Source organism: Cydia strobilella, chromosome Z (assembly GCF_947568885.1).
Source record: "Cydia strobilella chromosome Z, ilCydStro3.1, whole genome shotgun sequence".
NCBI lineage: Eukaryota > Metazoa > Arthropoda > Insecta > Lepidoptera > Tortricidae > Cydia > Cydia strobilella.
The window spans coordinates 48,054,743-48,078,967 of record NC_086068.1 but is presented as its reverse complement, the minus strand read 5'-3'; the positions used below and the strand labels follow the sequence as shown (position 1 = coordinate 48,078,967).

General features: G+C 37.6%; 2 protein-coding genes across 2 annotated transcripts in view; one reads left to right on the top strand and one right to left on the bottom strand.

Annotated features, from left to right (window-relative positions):
• LOC134754919 (large ribosomal subunit protein uL2) overlaps window positions 1-24,225 on the top strand; it is a 134,728-nt gene that overhangs the window by 29,261 nt on the left and 81,242 nt on the right. The gene's annotated exons all lie outside the window — the stretch shown is intronic.
• Window positions 17,123-19,868, bottom strand: LOC134754949 (uncharacterized protein CG16817-like). Its single transcript, XM_063691433.1, has 3 exons — window positions 19,841-19,868; window positions 19,740-19,798; window positions 17,123-19,655 (listed from the first exon to the last, which is right to left on the bottom strand). Exon 3 carries the CDS (start codon window positions 19,648-19,650, stop codon window positions 19,177-19,179), a length of 474 nt encoding a protein of 157 aa, XP_063547503.1. The 5' UTR covers window positions 19,651-19,655; window positions 19,740-19,798; window positions 19,841-19,868; the 3' UTR covers window positions 17,123-19,176.

Below are 24,225 nucleotides of genomic sequence, written 5' to 3'. Positions count from 1 at the left end.
ACAAAAAAAAACTTTATAGGGCTGTATCTCCTAAACCGTGCGTCGTAGCGCAAAAATAATCAAATTTTCGTTCCCTTTTATGAAACCCCAAACTAATATACAGAAAACACAATGAAAAAAAAAAACAAAAAAAAATCTTTATAGGGCTGCATCTCCTAAATCGTGCATCGTAGCGCAAAAATAATCAATTTTTCGTTCCCCTTTAAGAAACCCTTAATTAATACTTAAAAAAAAAAAACAAAAAAAAAACAGGAAAAAATCTTTATAGAGCCATATCTCCTAAACCGTGCATCGTAGCGCAAAAATAATTGAAAAACCCCTTTAAGAAACCCCTAATTAAGATTGAAAAACGCAAAAAAGAAAGAGGAAAAAAATCATTTTAGGGCTGTATCTCCTAAACCGTGCGTCGTAGCACAAAAATAATAAAATTTTCGTTCCCCTTTATGAAACCCCAAAGTAATATACAAAAAACACAATGTAAAAAAGAAAAAAAGAAAAAAAACAATAAAAAAAACTATAGGGCTGTATCTCCTAAACCGTGCGTCGTAGCGCAAATATAATCAAATTTTCGTTCCCCTTTATGCAACCCATAATTTATATTTAAAAAAAAACCGCAAAATTTAAAAAAAAAATCATTATAGGGCTGTATCTCTTAAACCATGCGTCTTAGCGCAAAAATAATTAAAAAAAACCCTTTAAGAAACCCGTAATTAATACTTTAAAAAAAAAAACAAAAAAAAACAGGAAAAAAAACTTTATAGAGCTGTATCTCCTAAACCGTGCGTGGTACCGCAAAAACAATAAAATTTTCGTTCCCCTTTATGCAACCCACAATTTATATTTAAAAAAACGCAAAATTAAAAAAAAAAATCTTTATAGGGCTGTCTCCTAAACCGTGCGTCGTAGCGCAAAAATAATCAACTTTTCGGTCCCCTTTATGTAACCATTAATTAATACAGAAAAAACGCAAAAAAAAGAGATTTTTTTTTATAGGGCTTGATCTCCTAAACCATGCGTCGTAGCGCAAAAATAATTAAATTTTCGTTCCCCTTTATGAAACCCCAAAGTAATATACAAAAAACACAATGTAAAAAAGAAAAAAAACAATAAAAAAAACTTTATAGGGCTGTGTCTCCTAAACCGTGCATCGTAGCGCAAAAATAATCAATATCCGTTCCCCTTTAAGAAGCCCCTAATTAAGATTTAAAAACGCAAAAAAGAAAAAGAGAAAAAAATCATTTTAGGGCTGTATCTCCTAAACCATGCGTCGTAGCGCAAAAATAATAAAATTTTCGTTCCCTTTTATGAAACCTTAAAGTAATAACAAAAAACGCAATGACAAAAAAAAGAAAAAAAAACAACAAAAAAAACTTTAAGGATGTATCTCCTAAACCGTGCATGGTAGCGAAAAATAATCAAATTTTCGTTCCCCTTAAGAAGCCCTTAATTAAGATTTAAAAACGTAAAAAAGAAAAAGAAAAAAATCTATATAGGGCTGTATCTCCTAAACCGTGCGTCGTAGCGCAAAAATAATCAACTTTTCGGTCCCCTTTATGTAACCATTAATTTATACAAAAAAAAACGCAAAAAAAAAGAGAATTTTTTTATAGGGCTTGATCTCCTAAACCATGCGTCGTAGCGCAAAAATAATTAAATTTTCGTTCCCCTTTATGAAACCCCAAAGTAATATACAAAAAACACAATGTAAAAAAGAAAAAAAAGAAAAAAAAAACAATAAAAAAAACTTTATAGGGCTGTATCTCCTAAACCGTGCGTCGTAGCGCAAAAATAATCAAATTTTCTTTCCTCTTTATTCAACTTAATTTATATTTAAAAAAAACGCTTTCACTAAACTGCTGTAACTCGGAAACTTAGAATCCACAAAGGTGACTTTACTAAATTATGACACATATTAAAGCCTGACCAGTAATATATGATCATTGTCAAGAGGGCGCTGTTCATTCTCATGTATAGGGTGACAGTTCAGTATAGTACGAAAAAATATTGTATTTAATGAACATCATCATCATTGTAATTAATGTTGCTTGCCACGCTTAAACATAACAAAAATCACAATAAATTGCGTCTTAAAATAAACTTAAAAAGTCTACTAAAAATCGAAACAAAAGTAATTTTTAAGTCGCTGATGTGACATTCTCAATCAAAAGGTAGGTACCACTTTGTCGTTTACCATAAAGACGAAATTTGATTATATCTATACAAATAACCTGTCAGAGAAAGTGGTACCTTTTGATTAGGAACGTCATAAATGTTGGTCAGTATGAGGAGTGCAGCCTACAGTTTATTTTTAATTATATTTATATACCTACTACGGTAAGATTGATAAGACAATGTAATTATGCCTCCGAATGAAATAAATACACTGTATCGCAAAACTAAGTGGCGAGACAGCTCATAATGCCATCTCTTTCACTCTTGGTTGGTCTTAACAAGGGTAAAGGAGATAGTATTAAGACCTCAGTCACCATCTGATATTGCGGCAAGTATAATAAGCACCCCACCCGCGTAGGTACCCTTCCCCGCGCACGCCCTTCTTGCTCAATTGAGTTTTATTTTGCCAGATAGTAAAAAAACCGTGGATCAAAATGACCCAAATTATGAATGATGTCTCAATGTGGTATTATAATATTGTAGACGTAAACTTAATAATATGATTTTTTTTTTTGTGGCAGATACAGGGTGTTAATTAGAAAAAATTTTTTTTAAATAAAAGCGGTGGATGAATTTGACACAGATTTGTTTGAATAACATATATCAATGTTCTGTAAAGTACAACACTTCACTTACCGACTCTAATATTTTTTTAGGCGTTTTAGGATCAATATTAGGTATTTATTAAATGCCATTATACCCGTGGATGAAAATGACACAAAATGCGTGTGTACGTCGGAAGCCACTTTGCCTTTACAGGGAAACAAAGACTTTCGTCTCTAATATTTTTTTTACAGAATGCTGATTAAAAAAAGAAATACCTAAATTTCTACCTAAGCAAATACCTAGGATGACACAAAATATTATTTTTAGGTTTAGTATATGGTCTGGAAACTATATATAAAAAATAAGCAACATTAATATTCTTTTCATTTCTCATGCTCTGAAAGAGAGTCATTGTTGTTCTAAAAGGTGCGCAGAAAATGATACGTGTCTGCACTAGAGCATTTCACGTTCGAAGTACGATTTTTTTAATTTTGTTACGATACGCAATTGAAATTTGAGTTTAAATGGATTTGTTATAAAATTTCCATTTTGATGTTTGACTCTCCATTCCATAAATAACGATACTTTTGCCTGAATTGTTAATTGAAAGTACCCTCAAGAAATACTATAAAAATGTATACTTAGCCATGTTTTTAACAAAATACATGCATTTTACTTTTCTCGTATTCGAAATGAAAAGTAGAGTGTTTAACTCGGGTGAAAGGCATCATTTCTGCCTCGGACTATTGGCGCTCTCACTGCGTTCGAGCGCCAAAACACCTCAGCAGAAATGAGTGCTTTTCATCCCTTGGTTAACAATCTACTATATAACCTCAGAAGTTATTGGTACAGGTCTAATACGCCGAGCGGTAGGCATATAGCGCGTGGCCTTGAGCGAGTGAAGGAGGCCTGCCAGTAGCATTTATACGTCATTATGACGTCAGCGACGTCATTATGACGCAATAATGCCGTCATTATGACGTCGCTGACGTCATTTTGCTGCCTGCTTCGGTGTTTTTTAAAGTAATTCAAGCATTTCCTCCCAAAAACCACCAATTTGATGTAGTGCAACTGTAGCCTAACCACGAGTTTGAAACTAAATATTCGCTAGCGTCTTCGCAACTTACTTTGTACACTAATATGCCAGTACGAGCGAGATGCATAAACAGTAAGTTACGTACACGATAGCAAATATATCAATGTCATACTCATGGTGGTGGTACTAATAATGAAGACCACGGACGAAATGTGGAACTTCCCTCGTATGTGTATTATGATTTTTGATGTAGGTAGTGTTGGTAACAACCAGAGACGGAGAGGTGAGGGGTAGGTGTGAGAGGTGAAGGTAGAGGGTATTACTGTTTGGGGGGTTTGAGGTTGGGGGTTGAAGGGAGGCGAGTTGATGGGTCGGGGACTGAGGGGTTGGGAGTTAAGGGATTGGGGGTTAGGGTTAGGAGTTAAGGGGTCTGGGGTTAGGGGTCGGGGAATGGCGGTTTAAGGGTTGGTGGTTTAGGGTCGAGGGGTTCAGTTATCAGGGGTTGATGTGCTGTGAGGTTGAGTGATCGGGGGGTTTGAGGGATTGGGTCAGTGGCGGGGCGAAGAATGGATTTAGTGACAGGAATGATTTCCCAGACGGACTCGAGGAAAATTTAATAAATTTTACGAATTTAGAGTTAAACATGATTATGTTTTTCATTGATGCGTCACGCTCTTAACAATGTCGTAAAACTAAAAATGGAAAAACAAACTTTTATAAAAAAAAGATAAACCGACTTCAAACAGGATGAAATAAAATATTATCCTTTTTAGGGTTCCGTGTTTAAGTATATGCGTTACCAACTGATATGTTTAAAGTCGGTGCCAAGCCAAATTTTGAACCATATATTCATTCATATATAATTGTTACCAGTGGTACCTACTGGGATTTTTTTTCCCACCTTTTACCACTGGTAACTACTGGAAAACAAATTCCCAGTAGTTACCACCAAACCGAGTTGGTGATAAAAAACCAGTGGTAAAAAAAATCCCAGTAATTATTACTAGTAACAACTTGGTGGTAGGAATAACCCCAAAAAAATCACGTTTGTTGTATCGGAGCTCCACTGAAAGAGTCCCCGGCAAGCTCGGCCGAATTGCACCTTCCCATACAAACGTAGTTCCGCTCTCAATTTAAAAACTACGTGTTGGATTGTAATGAAACTTTGTACATACAATGACATGAGGTATATTTAGGTCTGAAATTAGTTTACATAGCTCCAGTTTAGAAAACAAACGAAATAGAGCAAAAAACAAGTTTTGTATGAAAAACTTAAATTTGCTGTATTTTTTTAACTATGGTATCTGTAGCTACATAAACTAATTACATACATAGATATATCTATCTTATCCTATTGTAAGTACAAAGTTTCAGAGCAATCTAGCTAGTCGTTTTAAAATGACAGCTGAACTACGTTTGTATGGAGAACCGAGCTTGCTTAAATATTTATTTTATTCTGTTTTTAGTATTTGTTGTTATAGCGGAAACAGAAATACATCATCTGTGAAAATTTCAGCTGTATAGCTATCACGGTTCATGAGATACAGCCTGATGACAGACGGACGGACAGCGGAGTCTTAGTAGTAGGGTCCCGTTTTTATCCTTTGGGTACGGAACCCTGAATAAAAAACATTGCGTACAATCATGTGCGCTTAAATGCATTAGGTCACATAGATATTGCTATCTATTTACATTAACAAATTTGCGGACGGTAAGTGACCTCAGTACTATTAGTTATTCTGTGCCTCATGTGTCAAAGGAATAATAGTTATTTGTGCAACAAGAGAGGAAAGTTGGTTTTTCTTGCGAGTGTTTATTTTGAGTCCCGAGAAAGCGAAAGATTCTAAGGTAGTGTAGATCATAGGCACTGGCACGAGGAATGAAAAGGCGAAGTCGAAAGGAATGAAAAGGCTGCAATAAAAAGGTTAGTATGGACAGCGACAGATGGTGAACCCCTGGACGGACGGGCAGTCCGCGGCACGCACACTTCCCCATGGACGCTCCAGCCGAGACGGGTGAGTGTAGCTGATGGCTCATTATCTTCGCCCTCCCTCACTTGAATAGGTATCACAACATGTAAATTATCCTGACCTAACAATAATTCGGGTTCTGAATCAGTGGTACAACATTTATTATTATTATTTATGGTTCTTGGTTTTTCTCGGCATTCCATGAAATACCGGTGTAATGAGATGCACGGGCCGAAGCCAAGTGCATCCCATAATAAAATTATTCACTACATGAATTTTGGCTGTTTTCGGCTCGGTTATAGTTTGATCCTGGTGGTGGTAAGGTAACTGAAGTAGAAGGGAAATCGTTCTGAAGAAACTTTCTGACTATGCGGCATGTGTTTAAAATAACTGCTTTTTGCATAAGTAAATATGAAGATGGTGATATCGATAGAGTTTTTATTGAGGTGTGTAGTTCTTGTGGGATGACACCTGTAGTAGACAAAACAATGGGTATATACTATGGTAACGTTGGTTAACTTCCACATTCTACCTATTTCATCTTTCAAATCTGTGTATTTGGTAAGTTTTTCAGCTATTGTATTTTGTATGTTGTGAGTGTTCGGGATTGCTATGTCAATTAAAAGGGTTGTTTTGTCTACTACAGTGATATCTGGCCTATTGTAGTATGTGGTTCGGTCTGTTAAGATAGCTCTGTCAAAATACATCTTGTAAGCGTGGTTTTCTAAGACATTGTCAGGGGTGTGTTTGTAGTAAGGAACGGCTGGTTGGGTTATCAAGTTATATTTTATCGCAAGTTTCTGGTGGACTATGTTAGCTACCTGGTCGTGTCTGTACTTATAATCGGTTTGTACTATTGCTCTGCATGCTCCGGTAATATGTTGTATAGTTTCTACTGGACTATTGCACTTCCTGCATGAATCTATGACTCTATTTTTCATAATGAATTTTTGATAGTTACGGGTCTCCATTACTTGGTCCTGTATGGCCATTATAAACCCCTCGGTTTCTGGGAAGAGCTCGCCACGATTCAGCCATGCGTTCGACGCCACTTTGTCGACATTAGGTTGGCTTAAATCATGGTAGTGTCTTCCATGTAGGGATTTCGCGCTCCATGCGGCTATTTTTGTTTTATTATCAATAATTTCTTCGGATTTTTGGGTAGTTTTTTTCTTTTAAGTTTAAAGGTGTAAATTTCTGGTCATTCTGTTCTATGGCATTGTGTATTGAGGAAGAATTCGATTTTTGATGAAAATATGCTCTCATTGCTGTAATCTGTTTGTTGTGGAGATTCGTAACATCAATAATTCCCCTGCCACCCTCCTTTCTAGGCAGGGTTAGTCGTTGTATGCAAGATCTGGGGTGGTGTTTCCTAAATTTAGTCATGGTGGTATTTATAGTACGCTGAAAGTTTTTCAGTTCTGATTTGCTCCATCTAATTATGCCAAACAAATAAGTTAGGATGGGTACTGCATAAGTATTTATTGCTTTGATGGTATTTCGTGAATTTAGTTGGGTTTTGAGTATAGAGTTAAGTCGGTGTTTGTTGTACTTTTAGTTTGCTTTTTGTTTCATTATGGTGGATCAGTTGTGATTGCAAGTAACCTAAGTATTTGTAGCCAGTTTTATCATCTAACGGATCTATTGTTTCTCCTGTTTCTAATGTATATATGCCTATAATTTCTTCCTGCTTTAACACTGTTTGTCTTACATTTATCGATCCCAAATTGCATCTGAATATCTCTCGAGAATATTTCAGTTAAGTTAGCCAGTTGCTCAAGCTCGGGTTCATTTGCGGCGTATAATTTAATATCATCCATATAAAGTAAATGGTTCAAACGTATTTCGTCTTTGTCTGTCTGTCCGTCTCCGTCATTAGTACAAGATTCAAACTTGAGAGGGTGTCCTGTGTCGGTGTTGTTTAAAATGTTAGATAGAGGGTTGAGCGCGAGGCAGAACCAGAGAGGGCTAAGTGCATCTCCCTGGAAAATGCCTCGTTGTATTTGAATATGGTCGGTTTCTACTGTTCCAGTTGGTGTGTTTAGTCTTAGTCGGGTAGTCCAATTATGCATAGTTGCTTGTAGGAATTGAATAATTTGTGGATGAATTTTGTATATTTCTAGAACTTTAATTAACCATGAATGAGGTACAGAGTCATAAGCCTTTCTGTAATCAATATACATTGTATATAGGTCAGATTTAGATTTGTATACTTGTGTTAGATGTTGAGGATATCTCAAACGGTATTTTAGTTTTATTTTTAAATATCTGACAAGTGACAGATGGTTTGCCGCGGTTTTGGACAATAATGACATTGACAGGGGATTAAGTTAAGACAGAGAGAAAAACGCAAGTTGTTGGATAAGAGATTTGTATTGCTTTAATTATAGAAAACTCAAAATAAATAATCTATTGTAAACTAATTTGGAGTTTTAGTGAGTGTCTTATATCAGAAGTGGGATGAACGTTGAAGAATGGGCCTTAAATGTCAAAGAACAAATGATATAAAAGCGAAACCTACTGACTGAGCAAACTGAATGCTTTAGTGCAAAATCTTGAATATTGAGTATTGCACATATGCAAACATTTTACAGCCTACATTCTTAGCTATGATGGCATATACGCATGTCAACAACTCAACAACAATGACAACCTTAGTGACAAGGTTACCTATGCTAACCTTAAAACATGAAAAGAAATGTGTATAATAAAAGTTTGGTTATTTATATAATGTTGAGTAATTGCTTCATGTTGATAAATATTTTAACTATTCTAAGATGAAAAGTAACGAGATTGAGAATTACATGCACAGATGATGATAGTTTGGGTGTTTGGATATCCACAAAGGCCTAATTGTTGAAGAATTATAATGAATTATTGCAATGTGCTATATCGCCATATATAAAAGGTTTATGAAATATAATCAGCCATATAAGATTGAATGAAAATGTCAAAGTCTTTCCCAATGATCACTGCAGCTGCTTGATGGGAATCTTCACCAAATTGTGCACAAGGATTTTTTTTTTCAGCGAAAGCAAAGAGCATTGGCAAAAGAAAATCTGCGGTGAGAGATGACTGCAGCTAACTATTATGTCAAAAGTTACCAAGTGGATACTGCATTTGCTACTATGACAAAAGTTAAGTATTCTCTACACAAGTTCTTTGTTTGTTGGCTGTTGGCTTAAGGGTATACTTATCTAATCAGGTGAAGGATATTATTTTGTTTTAGACAGGCAGCTAATGCTGGTACGTCTAAATCATAGTTCACTTAGCATGATTTCACAGTTTTGATAGTTTGTCTAGTCTATTTTTAACCCTTAAATGCATGATTTTTTGTATAACTTTTTAATAAATTGAAATAGATGTGTCATGCTGTATAAAAGTAATAAATGTGATTTTGGATAGCTGCATATTGAGCCACGGACCATCAAATATACGATGCATATATACATCATTATGCATTTAAGGGTTAAATTGATTCACACTTGTAGAGTTCACAACTTCAGAGGGTAATTTGTTCCAAGCCTTTACTATTCGGTTTGCAATAAAGATGCAAGATAGTATGCTATTTGAAGTTCTCCAACAGTACTGCCATAAGTCAGTATTGGCTCACACTTCAGTGTCAGACACTTAAGGTTGAGACCAATTTGTGAGACTTCAGTGGAAATTGTGGATCATGTAACTGTATGAGATATATGTGTGAGTTATCACTGGGTTAAGTGTTGTGTATAGAGGTGTTATGAAAAGTGTAGGATGCTAGCATACAAGAGAAATAAAATAAGACAGATTAGTATATGAGGATGGTAAATGGGCGATTTATAGTTATTTAAGAAGGGAGTAAATTTAGAGGTTGAGTTTTTGATCAAAAGTCGAGGGTTAGATAAAATAGTTGGTTAAAAGGTAAAAAATAATAATATGATATTAGACCGAGCAATTAAGGTCTACTACAATCCATTAGAATTAAAAAAAAAACTTGATTAAGAACAGGAACATTGGAGGAGGGGCCGGAGTAGTGGAGTGTTAGGTAGAGGAGCAGGTACTAGTTGTCAAGAACGGGCTGCGCAGTGGCATAGGGCTGGTCTCTGGTCTTGGTCCGGGTTTGAGCATGTTGGTGACAGTGTGAGGGGAGAGATAGATGGAGCCTCACTCAACAGGGTGTTGTTAAAGGCAAGAACCAGGAACAAGGATATTTAGAGGTGGACTGGTTACAAGAGGTCATGTATGTTCTTAATGGATTTACTATTTGGATCACATCACAATATAAAATATAGACTTAGAAAACTATGTAAGAAAATGTTGATATTTACTGATCAAAATTTTGTATTAAACTCAAAATTAAAACTAAGAAAAGGGAATTTAGAATGTTATGTGCCAGAAATAGTATGAAGGTTGATAGTGTAACGCTTCGTAAACACGTGGTACAAAAACTATAGCACAGGTTACAGTATTGGACCTACACCTTAGATCAATATTTTGATCACATGTTTTATTGATATTACTGAATGCTTATAAAACTTATTTTTACAAGTTTTTTATTTTTTATTTACTTGCAATGTATCTATATAACTATGTATGTTTGCACGGGTCAAATCTTGCAAGCTAAATTTGACCCACTTTCTGGTTTCCGATGAAGCTAAAAATTGGCACACATAAGTGCCACAACAAGTTGGACAGCTTTGCAGCTATTTTGCGCAAAAGAGTGGCATCCTTAGTGAAGAGGTTGCGGGGCAGCCCAAACAGCATACTGAACACCATTGCAGAGCGATGTGAGGGGCGCTTCCAGAAGCACTGGAACCTTTTGCATTGCTCGCTAGGTTATGTATGATTGTTCTTGAGTGTGTTATTATGTATATATTAATTTAAGGTGCCTACTAATACTAGCTCTAAGTAAACTTTTTTTTTACTAACAACTATGGACATTGTTTCCGAAATAATTTGAATTTGAATAAGTAAGTTGCGTGACAATGCAATATTATGGTACCATCCAGCTGATCTGATGATAGAGACAGGAGGTGTCCATAGGAACTCGGTGATAAAACAAGGCAACCTAATTTGCAAACCAAACCGTGTTTGGGATTATTGGAATTGTCTAAGTATTAGTTGTCTGTGAAAAGAAAAGTACAGTCAGCGATAAAAGCTTGAACCAAAAATGAAATATTTGCCAAAAATTTTTATAATATGAGGGATAGAGTTACCTAATCAAGAATCTCAATAGAGTATTTGACTTGTTTTGTAAGTGGACATCTTAGTGCATGTTGATATTGTTGATGTAATTGAAGCCTTCATCATTAATAACAGATGATGTCCCAGTGCTGGGCACAGGTCTTCTCCGCAAGGTCATATTTAATCCTTCTGATCAAACATTATTTTGATAAATTATTAGAAAAATGTTAGTGAGTCAAGAATAGTTGAACCGAAATTTGAAATGTTGAATCCAAACATGCTTTAACATGACGAATATAGTTATTGCCCTGAATTATGATTGCAGAATGTACTGGCAAGAGTCTGCGCACTTGAGCGGCGGTGCGAGTCTGCGCACTTGAGCGGAGGTGCGAGTCTGCATACTTGAGCGGAAGTGCTAGGCTATACGTCTAAGCGGCGGTGCGAGTGTGTGCGCCTGTGTGGCGGTGCGAGTCTGCAGGCCTAAGCAGTGCACAGTCATCGGGGTCAGTGGAGTCGCTGAGGACCAACTTAGCTACGTCGCAAATCTCCTGATGCGATTTAGAAGGCGCACGAGGTGTAGAAGTTCTGAAGTGCTGCTTGCTGACCTTATTGGGCGAAGGCTTTTCATCATGAGGTCGAACTGATAACTGATTATGACGCTTGCTCGAGTGCAGTGCAGCCCTATGTTCAATGTTGCAGATGGTCTGATCACTATATACTGTTGTGGCCAGAGCATTGCCCATCATTGCTGGCGTCATTATGTGGTCTACCTAAACTAATGCTTATCCTAATATAATATAATATCTAATGGTTAATCCGTTATTTAATGATACATGTATGGTGTTTCTTCTTTAACACTACTAAACGCTTGTGACATCTCAGAAAAAAAATGTCTAGGTTAATAATTGTATACAGTCATGCATGTCAATAGTACAAGATTGATATGATTGATATGATATGTTGATGATTCAGGTTCGGTAGAATCATTAAAATATGATTGACTTTTACATGAAATATTATGAAATGTACGATATTATGGTATTAGGATATCTGAAACAAAGTAACAGATAGCGAAAAGAGAATAGTTAGTAAAATAGAATTATTTGGTTGAGAAAGAAGCTATTCCACCTAAGTAACGTGATGTAAATAGTAAGGAAAAATGAAAGTCAAAGAAAATGATTGTTGTTTATGAAAGTCATGTTTATATATGTGAACATATATTTAATTATGATAATACTTACTGCCTTTAGATGAATACTAAAGGTTATAATGTTGCCTTTTTGCCGCTGAGATTGTTATTTGTTGCAAATATGGATAAGTATACTAAACAAATGAGCAGGATCACCCAGCCACACTGGTGACTGGTGTGGTGCAGAGCAAAATGCCTTCTCAGGTGAATACTGTTAATGTTTTAGACTGAGTGACCAGGTTCATCCGGCCCTAGTGTGGTGCGGAGTGAAATGTCACCTCAGGTGAATATTGTTAATCAGTTAATGTTTAGACTGCGTGACCAGGTTCATCCGGCCCTAGTGTGGTGCGGAGTGAAATGTCACCTCAGGTGAATATTGTTAATCAGTTAATGTTTAGACTGAGTGACCAGGTTCATCCGGCCCTAGTGTGGTGCGGAGTGAAATGTCACCTCAGGTGAATATTGTTAATCAGTTAATGTTTAGACTGAGTGACCAGGTTCACCCGGCCCTAGTGTGGTGCGGAGTGAAATGTCACCTCAGGTGAATATTGTTAATGTTTAGACTGAGTGACCAGGTTCACCCGGCCCTAGTGTGGTGCGGAGTGAAATGTCACTTCAGGTGCATATTTTTAATGTTATAGACTGAGTGGCTAGGTTCGCACTGCCGCAAGTAGAGACTAATATGGTACGGAGTGGAATGTCACATCAGGTGAATGTTAATAATGTTTTAGACCGAGTGGGTAGGTTCACACGGCCGCATTGGAGGCTAATGTGGTACGGAGTGGAATGTCACATCGGGTGAATATTCTTAATATTCAAGACTGAGTGGGTAGGTTCACACGGCCGCAAGTAGAGACTAATGTGGTACGGAGTGAAATGTCACATCAGGCTATAATTTTTAATGTTAGGTATAGACTGAGTGGGTAGGTTCACACGGCCGCAAGTAGAGACTAATATGGTACGGAGTGGAATGCCACATCAGGTGAATGTTAATAATGTTCTAGACCGAGTGGGTAGGTTCACACGGCCGCATTGGAGGCTAATGTGGTACGGAGTGGAATGTCACATCGGGTGAATATTTTGAATATTCAAGACTGAGTGGGTAGGTTCACACGGCCGCAAGTAGAGACTAATGTGGTACGGAGTGAAATGTCACATCAGGCTATAATTTTTGATGTTAGGTATAGACTGAGTGGGTAGGTTCACACGGCCACAAGTAGAGACTAATATGGTACGGAGTGGAATGTCACATCAGGTGAATGTTAATAATGTTCTAGACCGAGTGGGTAGGTTCACACGGCCGCATTGGAGGCTAATGTGGTACGGAGTGGAATGTCACATCGGGTGAATATTCTGAATATTCAAGACTGAGTGGGTAGGTTCACACGGCCGCAAGTAGAGACTAATGTGGTACGGAGTGAAATGTCACATCAGGCTATAATTTTTGATGTTAGGTATAGACTGAGTGGGTAGGTTCACACGGCCACAAGTAGAGACTAATATGGTACGGAGTGGAATGTCACATCAGGTGAATTTTGATAATGTTCTAGACCGAGTGTGTAGGTTCACACGGCCGCATTGGAGGCTAATGTGGTACGGAGTGGAATGTCACATCGGGTGAATATTCTTAATATTCAAGACTGAGTGGGTAGGTTCACACGGCCGCAAGTAGAGACTAATGTGGTACGGAGTGAAATGTCACATCAGGCTATAATTGTTGATGTTAGGTATAGACTGAGTGGGTAGGTTCACACGGCCGCAAGTAGAGACTAATATGGTACGGAGTGGAATGTCACATCAGGTGAATGTTAATAATGTTCTAGACCGAGTGGGTAGGTTCGCACGGCCGCATTGGAGGCTAATGTGGTACGGAGTGGAGTGTCACATCGGGTGAATATTCTTAATGTTTAAGACTGAGTGGGTAGGTTCACACGGCCGCAAGTAGAGACTAATGTGGTACGGAGTGAAATGTCACATCAGGCTATTATTTTGAATGTTATGGACTGAGTGGGTAGGTTCCCACGGCCGCAAGTAGAGACTAATGTGGTGCGTAGTGGAATGTCACATCAGGTGAATGTTAATAATGTTCTAGACCGAGTGGGTAGGTTCACACGGCCGCATTAGAGACTGATGTGGTACGGAGTGGAATGTCACATCGGGTGAATATTCTTAATGTTTAAGACTGAGTGGGTAGGTTCACACGGCCGCAAGTAGAGACTGATGTGGTACGGAGTGAAATGTCACTTCAGGCTATTATTTTGAATGTTATGGACTGAGTGGGTAGGTTCCCACGGCCGCAAATGGAGCCTAATGTGGTGCGGAGTGAAATGTCACATCAGGTGAATATTTGTCGCATTAGAGACTAGTGTGGTAAAGGTCGACATGTCACGTAATGTAAATAAGGCTAATGAAACAAATTCTTTACGAGACTTTAGACTAATCTGTGATAAGTAAAAATGTTAAAATAAGTTAATATTGAAATGTAATAAGAGTCGTGTGGTACATTGGACAAGAAGGTTGTGAAAAGTTAAATCCTAGAGTGAGTTTGAGGACAAACTCCTAGATTGTCAGGATGGCCGAATGTTAGATGTTGAGGATATCTCAAACGGTCTTTTAGTTTTATTTTTAAATATCTGACAAGTGACAGATGGTTTGCCGCGGTTTTGGACAATAATGACATTGACAGGGGATTAAGTTAAGACAGAGAGAAAAACGCAAGTTGTTGGATAAGAGATTTGTATTGCTTTAATTATAGAAAACTCAAAATAAATAATCTATTATAAACTAATTTGGAGTTTTAGTGAGTGTCTTATACTTGGTTTAGGATTATAGAGTCTATGACTAATTGCTCTTTGCAGCCTTGGCTCAGTTTTCTGCAACCTTTTTGTTGTTCGGCGAGGATGTTGTGGGTGTGGATGTGTTTGTAAATGAGCTCAGAAATGCAACTTGTAATTATTTTATAAACAGTTTGTAGACATGTAATGGGTCTATATTTAGCGGGTTTTTTAGGATCACTATGGTCTTTGGGGAGCATATATGTTGTACCTGCTGTAATATATGCCGGGATAGTGTCTGGGTGTAAAATAAAGTTATTTATGTGGTTGTGCAAGTAGGGGTGGATTACAGTGAACTTCTTATACCAATAGCTGTGAATGTGGTCAGACCCCGGCGCTTTCCAATTATGTAAATTACGAATTACCTGTTGAAATATGTCTATCGGGATAATTTCAAATTCCATTTCTTGTATATAAGTGTTACTCGCTGTTTGTGTCTCGATCCATTCTGCCTGGTTATTGTGCTCTATAGGGTTTTGCCAAATATCTGCCCAAGTGAGAACATATTAAAGGTTAAAATTAGTGATGTACCGACTATGGATTTGGCCGACTAGCCGACTAGTCGGCGCTCAGAGGGTCGACTAGTCGGCTTGGCCGATCATTGGTTTCGGCACTGTGAAATCGCAGTTTTTGTATGAAGCTACGAAAAATCTGAATGATGATGAAAGTGAAGCAATGGGATGTAATCTGGATAGTTCTCAAACTAATAATAGTAACGGTGATGACTTAGAGTCAATGATCCACCGCAATTTTTTGGCAATGTTATCAAGGATTGGTGTCAAAAAAATTCAAGACGCAGATGAAAATGATGGTAGATCTAGTGCGGCACACGAACTCCAGTCCTACTGCGCCATCCCATTAATTAAGCGTGCCTAAACTAACATCTATCTAGCCTAAACTATGTATTTCTCCTTACCCAGTGCGGTATATAGTGATTATTCAATATTGATTATAAGATTGTTACCTACAAAAAATATATATTCGTATGATTATTTGTTAAATTTGACTAACGTACTTAAAAGAGTTTAAATTAAAATCTTAAAATAAATATTGGTATTTTTTCTTTTCTTTCCTGTAGATTAAAGAGTGCCGACTATTCGGCTAATTTTGCCGACTAGTCGCCGACTACAAATGTGGCCGGATAGTCGGCTTTCCCGACTAGTCGGTACATCCCTAGTTAACATGTATTTCGAATTACACAGAATAAACAGAAAAAAAAAGTATTATAATATGTACGATACGATAAGATACGAGAGGAGACGAGACCGGACCGGACCGGCCGGACCGTACCGTACCGTACCGTTCCGTACCGTACCGTAGGTTGAAGGTCATGGCCTTCACTAAATTAAAAAGCTACATTGTGTCACTCCCTGGAGTGAGGAAAGTCGCACTTTCCTCACTCCAGGGAGTGACGAAAGTAGGCTTGTTCGAGCTGCTGAGGTGAAATAGTTATTTGTGCAACAAGAGAGGAAAGTTGGTTTTTCTTGCGAGTGTTTATTTTGAGTCCCGAGAAAGCGAAAGATTCTATAATTGAATCACGAGCGAAGCGAGTTATTCTAAGTTAGAATCTTGAGCGTAGCGAGGGACTCAAAAACACAAGATGTAAAATAACTTTGCTCTCGTGTTGCACACATAATTTTTCACCTCAGTAGTGAGAACATATTAAACATATTAAAGGTTAAAATGTATTTCGAATTACACAGAATAATACAGACAAAAGTAATAAAAGTATGAAGTGGCAGTTCATGGCCTTCACTAAATTAAAAAAGCTACTCGCACTTTCCTCACTCCAGGGAGTGACGAAAGTAGGCTTGTTCGAGCTGCTGAGGTGAAAAAGACTATGCAACTGCTATAACATTCTTGTCCGTGGAAGTGGTAAGTTGTCTAACTTAATCAAACTTGTAAAATCAAACAACATAAGATTTGTTATAAAAGTTTATAGTGAAAATTACAGATACATGTTAACATACACCAAAATTAGCATGTTAATTTTGAATAAAGCTTTTTTAAGGATTAGAGTAAAAGTATGCACAAGAACAGTCAGCCGCAGTAGTGTTTCCTTCTGTACACTGCAGCAGACTTTGGACTTAACTGCTAGTCATAAAGGGCCTTCCCCCCGGGAAGGAGGGGTCCTTTCTATAAGAAAAAACAATTTCAAATGTTAAACTTGATTGTTTGCAAAAGAAAATCATCAAATCAGACTAGTCTATGTCCTCTAAACTTAATCTGATAATTTTTACAATAAAACTTATAAATAACGAGTCATCATAGTTCCCGTAAAACTAATAATAAAGAAAAAGTGGCCCAACTTCTACACTCAAATACAAACCTGATTCAAACCACTAATTTCAAATACTTTTGCCAAATTACTAAGGCTAATCATAGCTACCAAACATTAATAGCCGGGTCCACACAGAGCGAGCATAGGCGCGAGGTAATTTCCTCGCGCACAAAACGGCCAGTGCAGACGTGCCTTGGCCACAGATTAATAAATAGTTACTACGTAACAGATACATCATTCCCATACAAAAGCGAAAATACCTACGCTATAATAGCCTACAAAATCTTAATAATAATACCTGCTGCTCAGGACGAGAAGAAATGTACCATAAGTACGCGCACAAAGAGTCGAGACTACCTTGCTCGCCGTGCGAGTCACGTGCCAACGCGTCATCGTAAGAATGCGCTAGGGTTGTAATGTTACATGTTATTATTGTAATAAAACGAATGTTGCGAATCAACCATATTTTTTTAAATATTTGATTGACTAATAAAAACAACAATTATATTACCTGACTCAAAAAACTCCTTAATTTAAGATTTACCTACTTATGTTCAAAGAAATAAATGGTGACAAAATTCATAAAGATAGATTTAAAATACTACTCGGTAAATACGACAAATTTTCCTTTGTTTTTTGACTTTTACACCCATCTACTGCACAATAATTACGTGGTTTCGGCTTTTCGAATCGTAGGCGCGGGAAACGTGCGGTGCGAGCGCTCAGGCGGGCGTTCGGCGGCCCTCTGTCGGTTGTATCGTCGACGATACGCCAAGCGGTAGGCATATAGCGCGTGGCCTTGAGCGAGTGAAGGAGGCCTGCCTTGGCCGAGGTGCGCATGTCGTATCGACATATTTAGACGTGCCTCACGAGGCACATCTGCCCTGGTCGTTTTGTGCGCGAGGAAATTGCCTCGCGCCTAGGCTCGCTCTGTGTGGACCCGTAGTACTAGCGGTTACGGCGATATAACATCGAAAGCTGCACTTGATGCAGAAAGCAAGCCGCTTTGCCCAGTCCCTAGACCAATTTTAATGATTTCATCCGAGGAAACACAAATTTCATCCACTAAAATTCAAGATGGCGGAACTTTTCCAAAATGGCGGCTGCAAAATTTAAAAAAATTGTAGACACAAAACGGGTGCACCGATTTTAGTGATTGATATATCAAATAATTCGTATTGACACCTGTAATCAGAAAAAAATACCATATAGGAAAATAAAGATGGCGGCCGAATATTAAGAAAATTATGTTTTTTTTTTTTTAATTTTTTTCCTTCTACTGAAAATAACAACTAAATGTTCTATAGTATGGTCACATATTCTTTCATTTAAATGAAGCCTGATAATATTAGCTACAAAATAAAATAAAACACTTGACAATCCGTTAAGTAGTTTTTTAACTATACGCATTACAAAAAGCGCGTAACACCAGTCCGAAACGGCCCCCTCGCATCAAAACTGACAACTTTGATGATATTTCTTTATATTTAAAGGTAAAAAAAGAAAATAATACATATTTACTTTATTTATTGATCTATAAATAAATGTATTGCCGCTTATTATTTGTGACGTTCCACGGAAAAGGAACCTTGTAGAGGCTGCCGCTTACGTCGCATAGCACCGCGATAGTATTGGGGCGGCGTTAATAATAGCTTAAGCGCCAACCGCCATACCCGTGGGACGTCACATTTACTCCTTGAATTACGTTGAACTGTACTCACTTAAATCGGTGCACCCGTTTTGTGTCTACAATTTTTTTAAATTTTGCAGCCGCCATTTTGAAAAAGGTCCGCCATCTTGACTTCTAGTGGATGAAATTTGTGTTTCCTCAGATGAAATCATTCAGATTGGTCCCTAGTATCACTGGGCAAAGCGGCTTGCTTTCTGCATAAAGTGCAGTTTCATTTTGCTAACCGCTATAGCTACAGGCTAATAATGCACTTCTAAATGTCTAGTTTTACATGACTATGGAGTTACAAGAATGTCTATTCTATATCAGGAAGATCCTCTTCCTCAGCAGAACTGGAGTCGTCCTTTTCAAGTTCATCCCCAAATGGGCCTATTTTGTTTGAAAACATGTCATTCATCTCAAGCATGTCATCATCACTTTCATCCTCCTCCTGCCAGCGATTGAAGTCCACCTTTAGCCAATGGTGCTTCTTCTTGTCACTTGTTAGTGTGGGCCAAAATGACTCATCAGTCTTTTCTTTTAGTAACACGAGCTCAATGTATCTGCCTTTGTTGACTTGTGTGCTCTTCTCGGGGTCTATTTCGGCATACAAGGGTATATCAACTTGAAGTAGTTTGCGGTCTGGAGCACATATTCCTTTAAATGAAACTGATTTCTTTTCAATTTTTATATCCGGTTTTTCACATTCAACATTAAATGTCAAAAAAACACGAGTGCTTCTCTGAGCCCATGAAACCGATGGTGGTGTAGCGATTGTTTCCGAAGTCATAATAACTGAAATGACAATATTATTATAATCACTTTAACCCGTATTGCAATTAGACTAGCATAGCTACAACATAGTTTTTTAATACTTACAGAGGTTAAATAATAGCTTGTTTAAAATATTGGCACGTTCCTACACAGTCAGCAGCTACCCAAAGAGCATATAATCACTTGCAGTTGCAGCTACTAGCTACAGGAAACCAACGAAAACCAAATAATTTTCATGGAATATAGAATCACGTTAAGTACGTCAACCAAGCCGTTTTTTTTTTTTATTACGAGCGTTGGCAACTTGGCCATCCGCTCAAACCTTTGTGGGGGGAAATGAATGGTCGTGACTCGACCAAGTCGCGACCTCGCGACGTTGACGTATAGCTCGCTCCGGACTACGCGGCGCGAAGCCGCGAACGCGAGTGTAGAGCAGATTTCGCTGATTAGCGAACTAGACTCCACACTCGCGTTCGCGGCTTCGCGCCGTGATTCCCGCACGAGTGTGGAGGGCTCACTCGCAAACTTCACTGCGATTTCGCAGTTTGGTTCGCGCCAAGATGGCGGAAAAGCATCAGCTGAGAGTTTAACTGTCATTTATCTGTAAGCCCCTCTACACTCGTGCGCGAATCCCGGCGCGAAGCTGCGAACGCGAGTGTGGAGTCTAGTTCGCTAATCAGCGAAATCGACTTCACACTCGCGTTCGCTGCTTCGCGCCGCGTAGTCTGGAGCGAGCTTGGAAGCTGTAACTATTTTTCCATTTTGTGTTGTTGTAAAACCATAAAATATAGCCGCTTTATATAATATAATTATTATTTATCTTGCCACATATACAACACATATGAGCCAATATTTTCGCGCTTCGCGCCTCCTTTGACGCAGGCGTGCAGGCTGGCAGAGCGTGAAAGCGATATATATTTATCGCCCTTACTTATGTGTGCGTCGCACAATGACCTTGGTGCGGTGCGATGGTGTGGTATGTTTTATGTTCGCGGCTGCGCCGTGATTCGCGCATGAGTGTGGCACTCCACATACATGGCAACAAACAATAACCTTTGAGGTTTGGTGTGGACGCAAACGCAAATTGGCTATCTAGCCGATTATGATAATAAAATTGAGGTGCAGACGCAAGAATACCAATTTGTGACGCTAGCATTCGCGTTTGAAAGCATTTTTTTTAGAGCGCTCACATATAACGTATATAGGGCGTACTGTCAGGCGTTCTACACCAGTCAGCTGTGGTACCATTATACGAAACGATCGTTCAATAAGCTTCGAGTACAGTACAACAACGCGTTTCGTGCAATGTTACGGCTACCGTGGCTAGAGATGTGCCAGCGAGAATGTTCTCGCTCTCGGGAATTCCTTCTCTTGGAAATTTCCGCACTTTCTCGAGAACATTCTCTTAGATGAGAATTACCGAGTTAGTTATAAAAATTTGCAAAAAAGTTAAAATGTTAATGTTCATTTATCATTATTTAAGTAATTGATACACATCCGCAAACATTCAAATGTAATAGTATATTATATAGGCGACTTTCTCTTCACTCTCGGGAAATTCCCGAGCATATTCTCGGGAATGTTCTCGATGAGAACATGCTCCCGCACATTTCCTTATAAGACGTCCATAGTATTTTGAATACAAACTATTTACTATGTAGATATTCTTTGGCTTTGTGATTTTCGTGTCGTACATGTGTTTTTCAGAAACTTGAATTTTTACAAGCTTTTATTTAACTTGCCCTGTTAGTTAGTGTGTCAAATCTTGGAAGCTAGACCCAATTAACGATTTCCGATTGAGCTGAAATTTTGCATACATATGTTATTCGGATGATAATGCAATATTAAGATGACATGGTACTGATCTGATGATGGAGACAGGAAGTGGCCATGGGATCTCTGTTATAAAACAACACTAACTAATTGTGTTTGGAGTTGTTAGAATTGTCTCGATGAGTATTAGTTGCTTATGGAAAGAAAAGTACGGTAAGCGATAATAGCTTGGTACCAAAAATGTGTTTTTTTGTTTCCAAAAACTTATTAAGTTGTACTTTTAGCCATATAAATAAAATAAAAATTATACTTTCGAGTAGATTATCGGAAACATTTTTGAGTAGATTTTGCGCAATTGAAGGTATGAATTTGTGGTGACATCAAAAAACAATTCCGTTTTTGCGATCACTAACATTTTGCAGTTGATAAACTAACCTACTAACTAACTAATTATAAAAAAACAATGCGTTATTTATTAAAACCAGGAAAGCCTTTTTGTGGTTGTCCCGCGCGGCACTGTTTTTGTATGACTCAAGGATAGCTCCCTAAATCTGGTTTGTTTATTGATCTACTATTACATGTTAATTAACGATACATTAGTAGGTACATTACTTGGGCTTCTATTTTCAACGATAGTGGACACAGAAACGGTATTTTTGACCGAATAACAGTTAATCTTTTCCAACGACGTATTTTGGTACGGCCACTACGACATTTGTATGGGTCCTTATTTATTGATATACAATTGAAATAAAAATGTGTTTCACTATAATACAAGTTAGCAATATGGTGTAAGAATGTTGTGTTCAATAAATACGTGAATCGGGTACATAATGTACGAAAATGGCCCAAAAATATTATCGCCGATATTTGTATGTCAACATTTGTATGGCTACTTTAACCGTACAAATGTCGAATGTGACATAAAAATGTCGACAAAGTGCCATACAAATATCGGAAAGGTGCCATACAAATGTCGTCAGGGTCTTACAAATGCCACAAAAATAAACAATAGTGCCAAGCAAATTTTGATACTGCTATAAAATTAATTTACAATCGGTTCTATCGCGAATTTATTTTGTTACCTTTATTTACTGACGTTTCGACACTTCACTGGTCGTGGTCGCGGCTAACTGACGTCCCAGCAAAATGTCAAAACATAGATTTGTGTGACTACGCGACGAAAAGTGACCCGATTGTAAATGTGATTTAATATGTGTTCAAGAAGCGAAAGTTTTAAATGTTATACTGACATAAAATCTCGAAAAAATACTATATGCATGTCAAACGCACCTTACAAATAGCTGAATAGTGCCATACAAATGTCGATATTTAAACGTCCATATCTAGCCAACTATAAAAAGTAGTGGTGTGCCTCCTACACTATTTTTTTTTGTTATAAAACCCTTCCTAAAACGATGATTTTAAATTAGATTTTCCAAAAATAAAAAATGCCATATAAATGTCGAAAAAGCACCCTCTTCAAAAATTGACCCTTTTAAGTTATTTCGAAGTTGTTGTTATTATCTCAAAATAAAAACCGGCCAAGTGCGAGTCGGACTCGCGTTCTAAGGGTTCCGTATATTACACAATTTAAGCAATGTATTTTTTATGTGAAACGTGAGTGAAATGTCTTAAAACAGGGGTCGGATCAAAAACTAAGTAGTTAAGTCCGACTCACGCTTGACTGCAATTTCTAATAGGTTTTTCTGTAATGTATAGGTAAAGATCTATTTTGTTTAATTTTTTCAAAATTTTAGACCCAGTACTTTTGGAGATAAAGAGGGGGGAATGGTAATTTTTTGCCTATTTTCTTAAATAACTTCTAAATTGTTTATCCTAAAATTATAAAAAAAAATAATTTGAGATTCTCACAATGAGCTCTTTCATTTGATATGTAACACGATGTAGTTTGAAAAACTTTATTTTTTAATTTTCTCATTTACCCCCCAAAAGTGGCCCTCATGTTTAAAATTCATTTGTTTGCGTTACATGTCCGTCTTTGGGTCACAAACTTACATATGTATACCAAATTTCAACTTAATTGGTCCAGTAGTTTCGGACAAAATAGGCTGTGACAGACGGACAGACAGACAGACAGACAGACGCATGAGTGATCCTATAAGGGTTCCGTTTTTTTTCGTTGAGGTAAGGAACCCTAAAAAAGTGTCTCGTATTATTAGATTTCCATTTTTATATAAAATTATAATAGCACATAATTTTGCTCAGTACTTTCCCGGGAATATTCTTGAGAGCAATGAGAATTTTACTATATATATTAAGTTTAAAATATTGTTTCGAAACCAGGTCGCTCTACTAATATTCACAAAACACATATACGACATTTATTTGAGCAAAAAAGAAACATTATTCCAATAATTTTGTATGTTTCCTACAATAAACGGACAAAGAAAGCGCCGAGAAAGTTCTCGCGAGAACATTCCCGAGAACATGCTCGGGAATTTCTTGAGAGTGAAGAGAAAGTTGCCCTTAGAATAATTTGTTCGTTTTCAAACTCTTTTAATCATTTATTAAACACTTATAGAATGATACACAAACAATAAAAATCTGAATTCGTACACATATTTTGTACTTTCTCGGAAATTTCCGCCCGAGAGAATGTTCTCGAGAACATGCCCGCAACATTCTCACGTTCCCGCGCTTTCTCGAGAACGGCACATCACTAACCGTGGCGGTGTAGTGCATCTGGCATGTTCGCCATGAACAGAGTAGACGACTTTTACGCTATATGCGTAAAAGGCACTGGTCGTTTGTCGGGAGAGTGAGCGAATCGATGAACAGCATTGTTAGCGTAGTG

Bases quoted from the DNA above. Each gene is read 5' to 3' on its own strand.
- LOC134754949 (XM_063691433.1), bottom strand. From the start codon at position 19,650: ATGACTTCGGAAACAATCGCTACACCACCATCGGTTTCATGGGCTCAG.